The sequence below is a fragment of the Suricata suricatta genome, chromosome 7, assembly GCF_006229205.1.
Source record: "Suricata suricatta isolate VVHF042 chromosome 7, meerkat_22Aug2017_6uvM2_HiC, whole genome shotgun sequence".
Classification (NCBI taxonomy): domain Eukaryota; kingdom Metazoa; phylum Chordata; class Mammalia; order Carnivora; family Herpestidae; genus Suricata; species Suricata suricatta.
The window spans coordinates 100,425,104-100,443,939 of record NC_043706.1 but is presented as its reverse complement, the minus strand read 5'-3'; the positions used below and the strand labels follow the sequence as shown (position 1 = coordinate 100,443,939).

At 38.4% G+C, this 18,836-nt stretch overlaps 1 protein-coding gene across 1 annotated transcript in view; it reads right to left on the bottom strand.

The window, feature by feature from the left end:
* Positions 1 to 4,304: 4,304 nt before the first annotated feature.
* The window catches only part of RWDD1 (RWD domain containing 1), a 25,918-nt gene continuing 11,386 nt past the window's right edge, over positions 4,305 to 18,836 (bottom strand). The window contains exons 3-7 of the mRNA XM_029945597.1: positions 15,952 to 16,082; positions 11,320 to 11,463; positions 10,816 to 10,948; positions 10,223 to 10,285; positions 4,305 to 4,615 (exon numbers count right to left, since the gene is read on the bottom strand). Of these exons, the coding sequence (XP_029801457.1) occupies positions 4,494 to 4,615; positions 10,223 to 10,285; positions 10,816 to 10,948; positions 11,320 to 11,463; positions 15,952 to 16,082 (593 nt within the window). The 3' untranslated portion in view covers positions 4,305 to 4,493. The remainder of the gene's footprint in view (positions 4,616 to 10,222; positions 10,286 to 10,815; positions 10,949 to 11,319; positions 11,464 to 15,951; positions 16,083 to 18,836) is intronic.

Genomic DNA, 18,836 nt, shown 5'->3' with positions numbered 1-18,836 from the left:
TCCTTTAATGACATTTTCAAGGGCCTAAGCATTAATATTTACCTTTTTTAATAACAGCCTTAGTAATAGATCCTCAAGTCTAAGGGCCTTTCAGGTGGAAGCCACTTGTGAAGTAAGGCGGTTTGCAAGGAGGGGAGGTGGGCCTCCCGCTGTCAGATGGGGAGGGATGTCTATCTCCCACTCAGTTATGGTTGCTTGAGCACAGACCCCCAGGGTGCACTGCCGACTGGCATCAAGAGTGACTTGCCGTCTTATGCCAAAAATATGCAAACTGTACCTTGTGAAGGCACTTATTATAGGAATTTCTTTTTTGTGATTATAGGAGCAAATATTACATTTCCTGAGAAACCTGTTTTCTTCCCCTTGAAAACAGGCTATTGATCCCTGGTCACAAAGAACTAACTCTTGCCTTTACTATGCTAAAACATTGCCTTGTATTTGAATGCTAAAGACACCTTCCTTCCCCATGTGGTAAGCATCTAGTCACCTACATCAATCACTACTGATAAAGATTATGCAGGAGTCTTTTACCAATCTATGTTCTGAGAAATTTTTACATGCCAAAGAATTTGGCATCAGAAATCATTGTCTAAGGCAATTGCCACTTCTGTTTTATACCCCATACATTTTTTCAATAAGATAAAGCTGACTCTTGGGTCAGTGCAGAGATGCCTCCCTGGTGATCTGAAAGAAACCGAGGCTCTCTCACTCCCTTTCGCCAACATTGCTCATCCTTCAAGGAGCCCTGGACCTGCTGGAGCTGGACTCTGGCACCCTTCCAAATAATAGAATCAGTCTGATCCTCAAAAACAAAATTTAAATGTCAGAAGATACATCCAAATTAGTATCAAGAAGTTCTTCAAAAACATTATCCCAAAAATACAGGTGGGAAATATTCTAGATCCGTACTTTCTAGGCAATCTGAGTTCTACAAGAATCAATTTATTCAAGATACCAAATTTGGAGTGCAATTCATTTTTCTTTAATTATAATATCAAATCTAGATATGCTTGGACGCTTATGGTCAAAGCCATAACCTACCAGTTGATATCCCAAGCATGTGCAATAACCCATAATCTAATAATTTCCAGGCCCTTAAATTACTTTAACTATCTGCTTGAAGTTGGTAATAGTACGGCTCATTCTGTTTGTCTTCTGAGCATCTTCATTTACACAAAGAAGCCCCCTCTCACCTACATCTTCACAAGGTTCCACCTCCAGGCCTTTCTCCCTAATATTCTTAGGATGGAGGCCAGGGCATCCTGAAAGCCTTCTGGACCTACCAAGGACTACAGTAAGGTGAGTGAGACACTGGTCTTGGGTGCAAAATTTTAAAAAGCACCATAAACTCAGTTATTAAGATCAGTATTTTAATGCAGTATTTTAAAAAATAAAGATTAATGTAAAATCCATGATAAATAAAGTATCCAAATATTAAGTAATTACTGATTTTTCCTTATACTTCAGGTGCCAAAATGGCTCTGCACAGCACTGTTATTTAAAATTTTGATTTGGGGGCGCCTGGGTGGCTCAGTCGGTTGAGCAGCCAGCTTCGGCTCAGGTCATGATCTCACGGTTGTGGGTTCAAGCCCCACGTCGGGCTCTGTGCTGACAGCTAGCTCAGAGCCTGGAGCTTGCTTCAGATTCTGTGTCTCCCTCTCTCTCTGACCCTCCTTTGCTCGTGCTGTCTCTCTGTCCCTCAAAAATAAATAAAAGACATAAAAAAAATTTTTAAATTTTGATTTGGTATTCTTTTACCATAGTCATAAACATTTTCCAATGTAGTCTCATTTTTTATTAATAGGAGGTGCACTAAATCGTGTATTACCACCCAACCTCACCCCTTTTCTTTCCAAGTCCTTTGCCTAACAAAGGTGAAATTAAACTGAAAGCTATAAACTTCATGATACACCTTACGGCAGTATTCTGCATTTCTGTCACTCTGACACAGGTCCTAAAGCAGCAAACAAGCTAATGTCATTCCCATCCATGTATTCATATGGACTCCTACTCCATGGTAGAAAAACTCCCTATCACTTTAGAACTCATTGGTCTCTAAAATCATTCCCTACAATTCTGGAGGTGTGTGACTCATATATAATCATATCATGCTCACCCTTGCTGCTGTTCTCCGAAAGACACACAAAACACTACAAGACACCTGAGACAGTCCACCCGCTATCCGTCGGCACCTCCATAACACAAACAACGAGCTAGCCCGTAAATACTGAAAACTCACTCTTCCTTCTCCTAGAATCCACGAATCCGTCTCTTTGCCACTTGACACATTTACCTTTGGAGTTTGTGGCAGTACAATCAATGAACTAATCCTTTTCATCCGTATGAAATGTCACTAATCACTCTTTCTGGTTTCACCTCAACTAGGAAATGTTTGTGTAACCTTTTAGAGGTGTGTGCCTTAGATCACGATTTATGCACTTTTTCCCTAAGGCACCTCTCCTGGCAGAGGAATATGAAGTAATGCAGAATCTGGAGGCATTACTCAAGGCTGCCTATGGCAAATAAAACGCTTCCTTAACTGTCATGGTTTACCTTTAAACATCGACAAGTAATAGATGCCTATTCAGTGCCAGACAATGAATACACGTTAGTATTTGTTTTTAATCTTATAACAAGATTAACAAAGAGCAAAACTGATAATCCAAGATGGCCAACCACTGCTTCAAATATCACCAGTCATGCTTTCGCACATCCTGGCATTATGTGTGCTTCAGTTTGAGAAGTAGAGTCTTTGGTTAATTCCCACAAAACAAAGACAACATTAAAGTTAATATTTACTCTGGATGAAAATACTTGGGAGTATCATTAGAACAAACTGAGTCTTCATTTCCGTATCGTCAGGTTCTGCCTACATTCTGAAATGACAAAGATGGAATCCACTTCAATACTTAAGAGAAAATGTATAAAACTTATACTTCAGGGGCACCTGGTGGTTCAATTGGTTGTTAAGCATCCAACTCCTGATTTTGGCTCAGGTCATGATCTCACGGTTTCTAAGTCTGAGCCCCACATTAGGCTCTACACTGAGTGCAGAGCCTGCTCAAGATTCTCTCTCCTGCTCTCCCTGCCCCTCCCCACCCCTTCTCAAAATAAATACATAAATAAATTTCAAAAATAAACTTTAAAAAAAATCATGTGTGAAAAGGAGGTAGAATCATTCCTGACACTTTAAGGTCAAGTCTTCACTGGCCACAGCACTACACTGCTTATCATTGCTTTTCTTACCCTTAATTAAACTGCTCTCAAGTTCTTAATGCATCTGCTTATCAGATTCAGAAAGGATCTCTCCTTAGAAAAAATAAATTCTCACAACACAAACTTTTGGACTTCTCTCTGTCGAGAAATGATGAACACTACTGATATTTCCTTTTATTGGTCAGAACCAAAGCTGGTGAAAAAGTATTACATTCCTCAGGGATAGTATTACATTCCTCAATTCCTCAATTTTGTCTTAAATAATTTTGTTTTAACCATAAATCTATATCCAAAAATAAACACAGGATTAACACTGTTTATCTGTGAATATGCAATACATGTATTTTTGAAAGGAAGCAGCTATTTATAATAGCACAAGTAATTTTCCTATTAGGATTAAGACTCAATTCTCCAAAACTGCAGTGCCTGGGTAACTTGCATGAAGACTGGCTCTCCTACCTGGAGTCCCCAAATCTTTCCAAGCTATGACGAAGAAGGTCTCATATGTGCATGAATGTGGATGTGTGTTCTCCTGCAGACACTGTACAACCCCCAAACTTCAGACCTTTCCAGAAAGTGGAGAAACATCACAATATATCTATTTCACAACTACAAGACAACAGTTCTTAATAAGGAATGTGCAACAGTATCACCTGTGTCACTGGCATGAGATTTCACTGTTTTAAAATTCTGATTAAGGTCAGTGTTTGATAACCTCAACTGTGCACACTTTTGAATAACCACAAAGGATTCTGATTCAAATACTACCATAAGACTAAAATCCATTTTAATTCTGAGTATATGTAGGTTTCTGGTTTTGTAAAGACTTAAAGAATCATGCCCAAAGGCTAGAATTCAGAAGGCTTAATGTTCTCCTCACCTCTGTCCTCTAATATTTTATATTAATGACAATACTTAAAATCCAAAAGCCATCACTGTCCTCTTCATAAACATTCCAAGTTGTTACAATTCCTTGTGTATGAGCCCACACCCATGCACAGAAGCAGTCTGCCTCTAGTCTTAGTACTATGGGCTGGATCTCTCTCTAACACTAAATGATTTTAAATATATGACATTATTCCTAATAATAAGAGGAAATGAACATTTTATATTTGAAATTTTAAGGTCAGTTTATTAAGTTCAATGATGAAAGCTATCAGAAGAATATTCTCCTGAAAATTATTTTTTTTCTTAGAAAAAAAGAAAGAAAAATCAACACCTCAGCACAGCCACAGATGCTGTGGCAGTCACGCCGCTCTGCAGATGGGGACAGTCCACTAGTCAGTCAGATCACTCTCTGGGTCAGCAGGATTATAGTCCGGATCATCCTCATCATCCTCTAGCTCCAAGTCATCCATTTCCTGGAACAGAGATTCATCTACCTCCACATTGTTTCCAGCTGTAAAAGACAAAAGATTTCACCCTCAGTCTTACACTCAGGAATGAAGGATGTAACGCACTGGCAATACCAAACAAACTTCTAAATGAGCAAGTGAGATGCCAGTGATGAAATCTGAAACTAAGACTGCAAATCATAGTAACAATGATCTGACTAGGCAGCAGAGACACATTTTTAATTTGTTTTTTTAATGTTTATTTATTTTGAGAGAGAGAGTGTGAGCCAGGGAAGGGCAGAAAGAGAGGGAGACACAGAATTCAAAGCAGGCTCCATGCTTTAAGCTGTCAGCACAGAGCCTGATGCGGGGCTCAAACTCACGGACCACAAGATTATGACCTGAACTGAAGCCGAACGCTTAACAGACTGAGCCACGCAGGCACCCCTTCCTTTTTTTTTCTATGTTTATTTATTTAGACAGGGACAGTGAAAGCATGTGTATGACAGGGGAGAAGCAGAGAGAGAGGAAGAAAAAGAACCCCAAGCAGGCTCTGCATGGTCAGGGCAAGGCCCGATGCAGGGCTCAAACTCAAAATCCACGAGATCATGACCTGAGCAAAATCAAGAGGTGGACACAACTGACTGAGCCACCCAGGTGCCCCAGAAGAGACACATTTTAAAAACAACTGCATGCTTCTGGTTCACATTCTAAAAATCTCCATTATAAAAAAAATCCTTCCTAGAATAAGTTATTCATGATGTGGCATTTTGTAAGTTAGGATGGCATGTCCTGGATGTACAAAGTACGTATCACTGACAACGGGGCCCGTACCAGTTTATCGCTCCCAGTAGAGGCACGTACATCACCAAAACTCAACTATACTTGCTCTTTAACTGATAGGTGTAACTTGATCTTCACTCTCACTCAGCGCCTATTATAATTAATGGTATGCTGTTCTCAAAATGCAAATGTCTGAGTCCTACAGGAAGCAATACCGAAGCCTTGCATTAAACATCTTTACTTTTCAGTGTGAAGTACATAAAGGTCAGATATTACAGTACTTAAATCACCAAAAATTATTGAGTCTTGCCTCATGCCTATAAGCAAATGAGTAATAAAATACACTTTTGTAGGGGTCCCTGTGGGGGCTCAATCCGTTAGGCATCCGACATAAGCTCAGGTCATGATCTCACAGTCCGTGAGTATCGAGTCCTGCATTGGGCTCTGTGCTGACAGCTCAGAGCCCGGAGCCTGCTTTGGATTCTGTGTCTCCCTCTCTCTGCCCCTCCCCCATAGACACTCTGCCTCTGTCTCTCAAAAATGAATCAATGTTAAAACAAAAAAAAAATTTTTTTAAATAAAATACACTTTTGTTAAGTCCAGGTCAAAGAATAACTCACTCTCTCTGGGAGAGGCAGGGAAGGCTTACCAGAATAGATGACATCAAAATATCTTTACAATAAATTTGAATCCACCAAGAAGAAAAGGGGCCAGACAAAGCAACTGTAGTTAGAAGCATATGCAAAGGTGGAAAGAAAAATAAGACTTTGAATACTTCTAACCGGAACAAAAGATTTTTGAGGAAACATATCTAGAGATATCATAGATGAAGGCCACATAGAAGGATTGTATAGGTCAACCTTTTCCTCTAAGGAACATAGAATCATCAAAGGATTTTAAAGGGAGAAATGTCATGATTACACATGAGTTTTTAGAAATGTCAGCTCAGGGGTGGAGACTAAAGTTCGTGAAAGATAAAGACACTGAAGTAGGGAGACAATGCAAGAAACCACAACAAACACCCACGTTAAAAAGCTATAAGACCTTCACACAGGAGGAAAGAGCTGAAAATGCCTACCAAAGTCACTGTAGCGGTAATATCAACAGACAGCTTTTGGTAAGTGATTAGCTATGAAGAGATACTGATCTAGTAGACACAAAAAGGAGTCAAGAATGAGTGAAGATAGTAAAACTTCTAAAGTACAAGAGAGAATGAGACACAGCTTTTTAGTTCCAGAATTTCCCAATAACACAGGAGAAAAACAAGCTAGTAACATGTAAGGGGGATAGATGAGGATAGCCTTGCTGGGTCTGTTTGCTTGTTGGGGGGCGGGGGTTTGCTTGTTGGGGGGCGGGGGGCGGGGGCGGTGTTTGTTTGTTTGAGACTTATAAATATCTTGGAACTAGAATGCAATAAAATACACAAAACAAAATCATGAGTGTACACAAGGGTTTAGCTCAGGTTAAGAAGCATGATTTGTGGGGAGGAGTTAAGATGGTGGAGCAGCATGGAGACCCTGATCTTGTCTCATCTCTGAAACACAGCTAGATGAGCACGAAACCATTTTGAACACCTAGGAAGTTGATCTGAGGATTAACGCAACAAGCTGCAGAAAGTGAGCCACAGAACTTGGCAGGTACATGGTATAGGAGAGGTGAACTAGGGAGAGAAAAGTCACAGTGAGTAGGGAGCTATTTTCATGGAGACAGGGCAGAGAGAGAGAAAGGGGGAGAGTGTAGTGCATCAGGATTGTGCAAGAGAGCACTCCCCTGAAAGTAGTTGGAGAAAGAGAGAGAGGAAGAGTGAAAATACTCGAAGGAGACTGAACAAGAAATCTGTTGCCCTAAATCACTGATGAGAGAATGGAGAGGGTGTCAATACCACTAGGATTCTACAAACATACAACATCATCATAGACAACATGATACTCTACATGGAAAACCCAAAAGACTCCACAAAAACAATGCTAGAACTGATACATGAATTCAAAAAATTCACGGGACATAAAATCAATATACAGAAATTAGTTGCATTTCTATACACCAATAATGAAGCAGCAGAAAGAGAAATCAAGGAATCAATCCCATTTACAATTGCACTTTAAACCATAAAATACCTAGGAATAAGCCAAACCAAAGAAGTGAAAAATGTATACACTGAAAACTATAGAAAGCTTATGAAAGAAATTAAAGAAGGCACAAAGAAATGGGAAAAACATTGCATGCTCATGGATTGGAAGAATACTGTTAAAATGTTGATACCACCCAAAGTTATCCACATATTCAACACAATCCTATCAAAATAACACCAGCATTCTCCACAGAGCGAGAACAATCCTCAAATTTGAATGGAACCAGAAAAAGACCCCAAAGTAATGTTGAAAAAGAAAACCAAAGTTGAAAGCATCACAATTCTAGACTTCACAAACCGTATAAAAATTGTAATCATCAACACAGTATGGTAGTAGCACAAAAAAAGACACATAGATCAATGGACAACTAATCTTTGACAAAGCAGGAAAGAATAGCCAATGGAAAAAAAACCGTCTCTTCGGCAAGTGGTGGTGGGAAAATTGGGACAACGACATGAAGAATGAACCTGGACCACTTTCTTACACCATACACAAAAATAAACTCAAAATGGATGAAAGACCTAAACGTAAGAACAGGAAGCCATCAAAATCTAGAGAAGGAAAACAGGCAACAACCTCTTTGACCTCGACTGCAGCAACTTCTTACCCAACCCATCTCCAGGGACAAGGGAAACAAAAGCAAAAATGAACTAATGGGACCTTATCAAGATAAAAAGCTTCTGCATAGTGAAGGAAATAATCAGCAAAACTAAAAGGCAACTGACAGAATGGGAGAAAATATTTGCAAATGACACATCAGATAAAGGGTTAGTATCCAAAATCTATATAAAGAACTTATCAAACTGAACACACAAAAAGCAAATAATCCAGTGAAGAAATAGGCAAAAGACATGAATAGACACTTCTCCAAAGAAGACATCCACATGGCTAACAAACACATGAAAAAATGCTCAACATCACTCATCAGGGAAATACAAATCAAAACCACAATGAGATACCACCTCACAGCTGTCAGAATAGCTAAAACTAACAACTCGGGCAACAGATCTTGGTTAGGATGTGGTAGAAGAGGAACTCCTTTGCACAGCTCGTAGGAATGCAAACTAGTGCAGCCACTCTGGAAAACAATATGGATGATCCTCAAAAAATTAAAACCAGAACTAGCCTACCACCCAGCAATTGGCACTACTAGGTATTTATCCAAAGGATACAGGAGCAGTCATTCGAAGGGCACATATTTACAGCAGCACAATGGACAAGAGCCAAAGTATGGAAAGAACCCAACTGTTCGTCAACTGATGAATGGATAAAGATGTGGTGTGTACACACACACACACACACACACACACACACACTGGAATACTACTTGATTAAAAAGAATGAAATCTTGCTATCTGCAACAATGTGGATGGAACAAGATAGAGTGCATTATACTTAACAAAATAAGTCAGTCAGAGAAAGACAAATATTATATGATTTCACTCATTTGGAATTTAAGAAACAAAACAAATGAACATGGAGCAAGGGAAGCAAAAGTAAGATAAAAACAGAGAGGGAGACAAACCATATGAGACTCTTAAACACAGAGAACAAACTGAGGGGTGTTGGCGGGGTACTGGGTATAAGGATGGTCTAAATGGGTGATGGGCATTAAAGAAGACACTTGTTGGGATGAGCAGTGGGTGTCATACTGAAGTGATGAATTACTAAATCCTACTCCTGAAACTATTATTATACTATATGTTAACTAACTTGGATTTAAATTAATAAATATTTTTTAAAATATGGTTTAGCAGGGAGGCCACATCAGTATTGCTTTTTTAAACTTTTTTTTAAGGTTTACTTTTTGAGAGAGAGCGAAAGTACAAGTGGGGGAAGGACAGAGATAGAATCTCAAGCAGGCTCCACATTGTCAGCACAGATCCTGATGTGGGGCTCAAACTCACAAACCATACAATCATGACCTGAGTCGAAGTCAGATGCATACCTGATTGAGCCACCCCAAGTGTACCTCAACATTGCTTCTTAACCTTTTCCAGGAGATAGTCAAGGAACAAGGTTGAAAGGCCAGAAGCAGTAGGACTCTCAACTGGCAAGACAGGCACGAAGAAAGCTAATGAAGTACAGGATTAGGGGACTATCAGAAGTGTGACTGTGTATTGAGCCCAATTTAAGAAACACACGTAGGCCTTAAGCTCTAGGAGGGCAAGGAAATTTGTCTATATGGCTATATCCTCAGTAGACAGGACAATAGTTAACTTATACTAGGGCTGCAATAAGTATCTGTGGATGGATGAATAATGGATGGACAGAAAAGTGAAAAAGGGCAGAGTCTAAGATAAAAAGGAGAAGGAAAGCACAAGGAACTAAATGTTCCAGATAGTAAGAATTGTATGAAATTTAAGATATTTGGTTAGAGGGCATGAGACGTCCCAGATTTGAGGTTTTTATAAAGCTCTACAACCATGAAACACAGTTTCCACAGATTTCTGATAGAAATTTTAGTAAAACAGGTCATGTGAATTACAGAGGCCTGGCTTACTAGTTATTAGAGGCTAATGTGACCATAGCTGCTTACTGCTATTTTTGATGTTGCTTAAGTTACCAGAAAACTTTAAAAAATACATTGCTATAGCTTAGTGTGTAAATTGATAAAAACATTACAATTTATTCTTCAAAATGTATTTGATTATAGTCTTGGGAGGAAAATTTTATATTAAGTTATAACTTTGATTTTCATGGTTTAATATTCAAAACAGTGGATTATGTACACATGGAATTTTAGCATTATCTTACCATCCTCCAAAAACCGGATATCAGATGTGTCAAGATTATGATCTGTTTCAAATAGCTGTTTCCCTAAAAGAAAGAAATAGGCTTAATTTGAACAAATCTTTCCTCTATGTTCCATAGTTTCCCATGTTTCCAGTTTTCCACCATCTTCTCTACAACCCTTTGAAACGTATAATAATTGAAGAAAACAAATCTGAAAACTTATTATTGTAAAGTCTAATAAATTTATCAAGTCAGTAATTAGCTAAGAAGATTATATGTATTTGCATTAAAATGGAAGATGTGAAAACCCAGTCTGCTTTATAGTCCTAGAAAGACAAATGCATTGGACTCTTAACACTTCTTACACTTGTCAGATTCTGAAGTCATAGCAGCTACATCTCATGATCTATCCACTGTAATATTTAGGTCAAAGATAAGCCATAAAATTAATAACAATTATAAACAAAGAAATATCATCATGTAGACAGAGTGCTTTCTTTTTGTCATAGGTACCTAAGTACATTATTTTCTTAAAGAAATTGTCCATGTGATCATCTTACTGTGTAAGAATTAGATAACTGGAGAAAACAGTCTGCGAGGGGGAAGGCTCATACCACTTAATTTATTTTTTCCTGCTTGCTCTTCTTCTTTCATTCGTTTCTTTTTAATTTCCAAGAGTTCTGCATCAAACTTGGCCTTCCAACTTAAGAAATTCTCAATTGTAACAGGAGTGCCATGAAATAATTGCTTAGAAAATAAAAAGACATGTAGCCAGATAAATGAGACATTTATAATTTATAACAGAATTATAATTTATAAACAAATAATGTATTTCTCAATCTTACCTGCATGAGCTCTACTAACCTTTATTAACTGATTATTAATTATTACTCGTGCTATGCAACCAATGCAGTGAGAGACCTCTAATACTTTACTTAGTAAAGCCTAAATAAAATTCACTGTTTTTGTGTGTGGTTGTCAAAAAATGTAATAAAAACAAAACAAAATCCACCAACTAACCAAAAAAAAACAAAAAACAAAACAAAAACAAAAAATAAAAAATAAAACAAAACATAACAACAGATTTAAAAAATAAAAAACCCGGCTTTATAATATACCTTTTCGGCTTCCTCTGCTTCTTTTTCCTTTTGCTTTTTTTCTTCTTCTCTTCTAGTTTTAATTTGATCTACTATTTCATTTAATTTTTCTTGCACAGCTGTCACTAAAGTAAAGATCATCACCATACCAAGATTTTCTTCTGCCTATGTAACCAAAAGAAACAAAACAAAGGTTTTAGTGAGAAACACGTTTCAGAAAAATTTTTTAAATTAAATAATGAAAAAGTAGTTTCACCATTATCAATAAATTCCATACATTTATAATATAATTACTAATTCAGTTGTACCATAAGTTCATGACACTTGGATAAATGATCATTTAAAAAGTGAGCACCAATATACATGTATATGAATAATTATATATTAAATTTAAAAAGATATGTAATTCGCTATAACTAACCTAAAACAGACATTTTACTAAATTCTTTTAAATAATCATAAATGTAGGTAGAATTCAAAAAACATTTTCCTACAGCAGCCAGTAATATTAGTTTTCTAGCATATTTTCATGATTTTAGATCTTTTGGGGTACTTTAAGAGCTATGAGAATAAACTGAACTTTGAGACCAAAGTGATTTTCTAATATACAATAATAAAGAATGCAGGTACTTTTGTGATTTATCTTTACCTACCTCTTTCTTCTTCAATTTGACATGGCTTAAAATCAAATCTAAAAGCTCTCCAACTCATGAAAGGGATATAGAGGTGGCCCTTGAACGATACAGGTTTGAATTGCATGAGTCCACTTACATGCAATATTTTTTCTATAAATACAGTATAGTGCTGTAAATGTATTTTGTCTTCCTCATAACTTTCTTAATAATTTTTCTTCTAGCTTACTCTAAGAAGAGAGTATGTATGTAGTACATATGCATTAATTGACTATTTATGTTATAGGTAAAGCTTTCTGTCTGTTAATAGTAGTTTTGGGGGAGTCCTATGTTACAGGCAGACTTTCAACTGTGTGGAAGCTCAGTGTCCTTAACCCTCTGTGTTGTTCAAGGGTCAACTGTAATTCAAAACTATCTGGAAGGTGGTCATTTGAAAGCAAAATAATATAAAACAAGATACCTTACTTATCCATAAAAATAAGACACACACTCAAAGAAAAAAAATCCAAAATATACAAGCCAGAACCTTTTCCTATAAGCAGAAGAGATTTCCAAACATTCCTCTGACAGGGCTGGGCTGGACTTAGTAGCATTTGAGTAGGTATTTCATCTCCTTGGCCCTCTGTGAATACAAGGCTTCAAGCAAGAGTCTCTTCTTTGGGGCTTTTCTGTGGTATATCCACTATCCTAAATATGACACTAAACAAACCTCTCTCCCAACTGCCAAATCCATATTAAAACTACCCAGTCGACAGCAATATGATGCCCAAAGGCATGTCAACACGGAAATCATCGTCTTCTCCATAAAACCTATTTGTGTTCTCTAACTCAGAGAACCAAACCACCACCCAGCCGGCATGAACACCAACAACCCATCATAAGCTCTATCGCTACCTCTAATCTATTCTTAAATATCATTTGAATCTGCCTACTGTTCTCTATCAACACTGTTATTACCACAACCCAGGACATCATCATCTTCAACTTGGAATATTACAAGAAACTTCTAACAGGTTTTCTTAAAACCTGTGGTCTTGTCACCTCTGACCTAACCTCTCTGGCCACTCAGTACACACTCAAAACCGATCTTGTCAGTCTCTTCAATAAAACCCCTCAATAGCTTCCCAAACCCACCAGAACAAAGACCATAGTTTTAAAATAGTTCAAAAGACCCTTTGAGAATTAACTGCTTTAGTTCCATCATATAGTATCAATAACCTCAAATTCTAAGCTCAAGAAATTTAGTATGACTGGAAGTTCTGGAAGGAAATAATAATCTCTTCTCTCTCACTTACCTCTCACATGACCCTTAACAAACTTGCTCCTCTACCTTAAAATTCTTCTCTTCATTGTCTGGCAAACTCTTCCTATGGAAAACTTCTACAGTGCCTCAAGGCTATGTCCATGCATACAATCTTGTACTTCACCCATCATACCATTTTTCACACAGTAACAATTTCCAATTTGCCAGTCCACATTCATCACCAGAACATAAAATCTATTACAAGGAGGACTGTGTCAGTCTCAAGTCACTTAGCCTAATGCTTAATACATTTCAAAACAAATCCCAGTAGGATCTCTTTTTTATCAACCTAACTATTCCAATAGAAAACAAAAAAAAAAGGGGGCACGTGGGTAGCTGAGTTGGTTGAGCATCTGACTTCAGAACTCAGGTCATGATCTCACGGTTCCTCAGTTCAAGCCCTGTATGGGGCCTGCTGCTGTCAGTGCAGAGCCTACTTTGGGTCCTCTGTACCCTCCCCTGTCTCTGCCCCTCCCTCATTCATGCTTGCTCGCTCTCTTTCTCTCAACATAAACAAACATTAAAAAAAGAAAAGCAAAAACAGGATCATTCATATGGAACTAGACAACTAGAAGTCACACGAGATGTCCATATCGCTACTAATTAAAGAAATTACTATCTTCCATCTTGTCATCATTTTTTCTTTCCAACTGAAAAAAATCTAATGTTAGCAGATGCAGGCAGACACTTCAATGGCTACAGTGAGATCATACTTTGGCACAATCATTTTGAAGGTAAATTTGGCAGTGTGTATAAAATTAAGCAGGCATAACCTTTAATCCAGCAATCTTATGTATAGAAAACAGTGGGCTAGTATACTCATCAATAATATACTCCTTTTATCTATTCAAACAGTATCTGAGTGTCTGCTATGTTCCAGGCACAAGGGATTCAATGGAGACTCTGCTCTAAGTATTTAAAAACAGTGATATAGAAGAATGTTCAAATAATTAAATATTAAATCATGCAAAAATGAGAAGTAATTAAGTTGTTTCAAAAAGGATATGTGTAATTACACATACATATAGGGAAATTCTATGCGGTTATCAAAAACGATGCTTCATATAGGTGTTTACTAAAATGGAAAGACACCTACATATGTTGTTATGTCAAAAAAAGGATATTATAAAACATTATGTATAGAATGATCTAAATTTGGGTAGAAGAGGGGTACTATGAATATAAGCATAAGAAAAAAAGTCTGGAACTGTATCACCCCAAAATGTTAAGAGGTAGTTATACCTGGTTGGTGAGAGTAAGAGTAATTTTAATTTTCTTCCTCATAAGTTTCTGTATTTTCTGGGGTTTTGGTAATATGAATTTATTATTTTGATAATTACAATCAATACTATTTTGGGAGAAAAAGTACAACTATTCATTCAATACATCTGATCTCAGGTAAGTATGAGAAAGAGATCAGAACTTTTCTGAAAGGAAGGAGCTGGAGTAGAAATAAAATATAAAATATATAGAAAGCAATCACTTAGACCAAATAATTTACATTAATTTCTGAATATAGCAAACATATGTCCCAGGTTCTCTGCAATGTCTTAAAATGAAGCATTTTAAGTCAAATATTAGAATTAGTATCATTTCATACTGAGTGGCAAGTGAATAGGGCCCAGGATAAGCAAAAATTCATGTTTAGTATTATCTTCTTTTACTCTTCATTCTCTAATAGCTCCAAATATTTTTAGAATATCAGCATTCAGAGGACGAAGTCCTTGAAATATACCAGTCACATTTAAGGTACAGACAGGGCTTCTGTCAATTCTTGTTAGAAGAAACAAACCACACTAGGGCTTCTGTTTATAACATGGTGGAGGTAAGGTTTTACTTGTCTTCCTTACTCCCTACTCTGAAGAACCCATGAAAACTCTTTACACAAGCAAGAGAGAGCTTTAAATACTGGCTAAGACCAGACTGCAGGTAGCTTATCCCACCAGAGACTAGCCAGGAACTTTCTAATACCCATTTTATCTTCCATACAACACCCATCTCAGAGGGATCATAAACCTTGTTGCTGCTTGTAAGCTTGGGGAGAAAGAAAGAGAAGAAAAAAAAACAAAAGAAAACAACCACCAGTCCTCATCCCAGACTGCAAGCAACTAGCCTGCAACAGGTCAGAGGGGTGGGAGTTTTAATTTTTTTTAAGTCAGAATTTTTAACCACACATGGGACTGGACATTCTGAGAACCAGATCAAAACTGTGTTTAAACTTAAGGTGCCTACTAAATATTTTGATAACTAAACGCCGTGAGGGGGCATCTGGGTAGCTCAGTCAGTTAAACACCTGACTTCGGCTCAGGCCAGTTCTTGAGTTGGAGCCAGCATCAGGCTCGCTCCTGTCAGCACAGAGCCAGTTTCAGATCCTCTGTACCCACCCCGCTCTCTGCCCCTTCCCCTCTCATGCACATGCTCACTCTGTGTCTCAAGAATATACAATCATTTAACATTATACTTCACAAGTCAGGAGGCGCTGAGTTTCAAACAGGGATACAGGGACAAACTTCTCTTACTCAAATTTTAAACGGACAATGACAAACAAAAAATAAAAATGTTTTGTGAATATCTAGATCGAGAAAAAACAGATGCATCATGAATTCTTGTTCAGTGTACTGGTTATACATATTTAACATCATTTTCTGGCTCTTAAAATTAATGTATATTATTTAAGGCCAATTTTTTAAAATGCTATTACAAAACTTATTTCCTTACCTGTAATGCTAATAGTTTTAAAATATCTGAGACATCATTATCTTCTAGGTTTTCCTGGGAGAATATTTCATAAAGAGGGGCTTCATCTGGATATTTTTCACTGTATGTAAACTTGAGGGTAGTCTGGACAGCTAAAAACATAAGAGTTTGAAAATGAATATCTTACAATGTATAGAGAGATCAACATCTTTGTTGAATCAATCATTAATTTACAATGTGTCAATGAAAAGTAGCACAACAGATTATCCTGCAAAGAAAAACAAGTTTACTATGAAATCAGACAAAAACTGAGATAAATAACACATACCACAAAGATAAGTGAAAACAAATAATGGGATTACAAAAAAATTACCTCTAACACATGAAATACATTTATTACTTATGAGTATTTTACCATATTGCATGTCTAAGAAAGAGGATGGGTAAAAGCCACTCTTTTTAAAACCCTCCTTGGGGCACCTGGGTGGCTCAGTTGGTTAAGCATTCAACTTCGGCTCATGTCATGATCTCACAGATCATGAGTTCAAGCTTCATGGTGACAGCTGCTGAAAGCTCAGAGCCTGCTTCAGATTCTTTGTCTCCCTCTCTCTCTGCCCTGGCCCCACTTGTCTTCTGTCTGTCTGTCTGTCTCTCTCAAAAATAAACATTAAACAAATAAATAAAACCCTCCTTAAGACAAACAAAAGGCACAGAATATAACACATAGAAAAAGTACTACTTAACAACGTGGATGAGGGAACCAAGGTGGTGGAGAGGAACGGAGCTCTGTAAACTACGTCTGCTCCATCTACCAAACTGAGAAGGACATTACTCTCATCTGCAAGAGCGGAGGAGAAAATACGGACTCCAGAAGGAAGAGACCCTCAAAGATATCTGAGTGAGTGAGTGCGAACTGGGGAGATTGGAAAACAGGCCAGCCCGAGATGGGCAGGGGAGGTGGGAGCCCCAGCCCAACGCAGGGCAAGCACGCGGAGCCCGAGAGACAAAGGGAAGAGACAGAGAGACTGAACACGCTCATAGTACTGTCTCTGGGGAAGAGGTAAAGAACGCTTAACCGCGCTTGGAAAGAGAAACTCACTCCATAGATAACTGCTGGGTAGCCCGAATCTCGAACCCAGGTGGCACAAGGGAAAGAACAGTTTCCAGCCCTGCGCCATCTTGGTGAGGAGTCAGCAGCCGCGGCAGTGGCAGTGTCAGGGGTGCTCACTTCGACCTCGGTTTTGGGAGCGGGAGCACGCACCTCATTTCCACGGCGCATCTCGCCCCCAGCATTGGCCGCGTGAAACCTGAATCCCGGGTGCCAACAGGGAAAAAATAGCCCCCACACCTACATGATCCCCGCAGGGAGTTGGCAGTCATGGAAGCCTGGGCACTTGCTCAGGCTGCAGGAGCTTCCAGCTCATTTCCGGCAGCGCACAGTGCCTCCAGCAACAGCTGCTTACTCATTCCTCCCCCAACTCGATCCCAGCTGGGGGTTGGGAATCCACAGGTGTGTATGTGAGGGTGCGCACTTCACCTCCTGCTGTGCATCTTGCCTCAGGCAGGGGCAGCCAAAATCCCTGCCTGAGCCAAGACAAACTGACTCCTCCCCCAAAGAAGCCAGCCACCAAAGCAAATACATCTCATCTGTGGTAGCATAAAAGTACATGGACTGGAACGTTGAACTGAGGCAGGCCTGGAAAATACAACTCGGCTCAACGGCAGCACAAGGAGATCAGACTCAATAGAGTGGCCTACAGTGCGAGAATCAGCAGAGCTTGGCATGCCACCTATCTAATCTCTGCAGACACCAACACAGAGCCTCTGAGAGCAGCCTCCAAGACCTACCACACCAAACCACGCCTATCCACAAGGGTGGTTTTTTTTTTCCTGGTGCTGCTCTTTTTTCATATAATTTTTTTTTCTTTTTCATTTTTCATCATTTTTTACCTCATTATTTTCCTTTCTCCATTCTCCCTTTTTTTTTTACCTTCTTGCAATCCAGATATATTCTCCTGTATCTCATCCTTACCTCTCCCCTCAACTTGTCATACACTTTTAGACTGTCCATGGTGCTTTGTTGTCTCTGACCCCTTTATTTTTTTTTCTTCTTCTCTTCTTTTTGTCTCTTTCCTCTCCATTTTTTTTCTTTTCATTCCCCCTTTTAATATGTTTGTTTGGTTGATTTGTCTGTGCGTCTGTGTTCTTCTGTTCCCTCTATGTTTGTCTGTATGTTTTCCTTCTTAGGGCTACACCAAGAAACAAGCCAAAGTGTGCATGACAAGGAATCCCAAATATTGCTGAGTAGGGAAATAAAATACTAAAAGGCACAACAAGAGAAACTGAGAGGCACCATTAAAAGAATATTTCCTGAAACGACAGGCCCTGGACAGTCAATAAGCCTCCTTTAACAGAGAAACATTAACAGGTGCACAGCACTCAACGAGCTGTCTAAAGGTGATAAGAGACAGAAAACTAGCAAAAATGACAAAACGAAGGAACTCTCCCCTGAAGAACCACCAGGAGGAAGTCACAGCCACAGAACTGCGCAAGGCAGATCTAGACAACATACCGGATCAAGAATTTTAAAAACTTGTCATAAAATTAATCACTGGGGTTAAGAAAAGCATCAAAGAATCAACTGAGACAATGACTAGGCACTTTGAAAATAGGTGTGATGAGTTAAACTAGGCTATAGATGAGGTGAATAACAAACTGGAGGCAGCCACCTCAAGGATTGATGAGGTAGAGAGAAGAATAGGTGAATTAGAAGATATAGTTCTAGCAAAAGAGGAAGCTGAAAAAAAGAGAGAGAAATTAATCCAGGAGCAGGAAAGGAGAATTCGAGACCTGAGTGATACAATCAAACAGAACAACATCTGGATCATAGGAATTCCTGAAGAGGA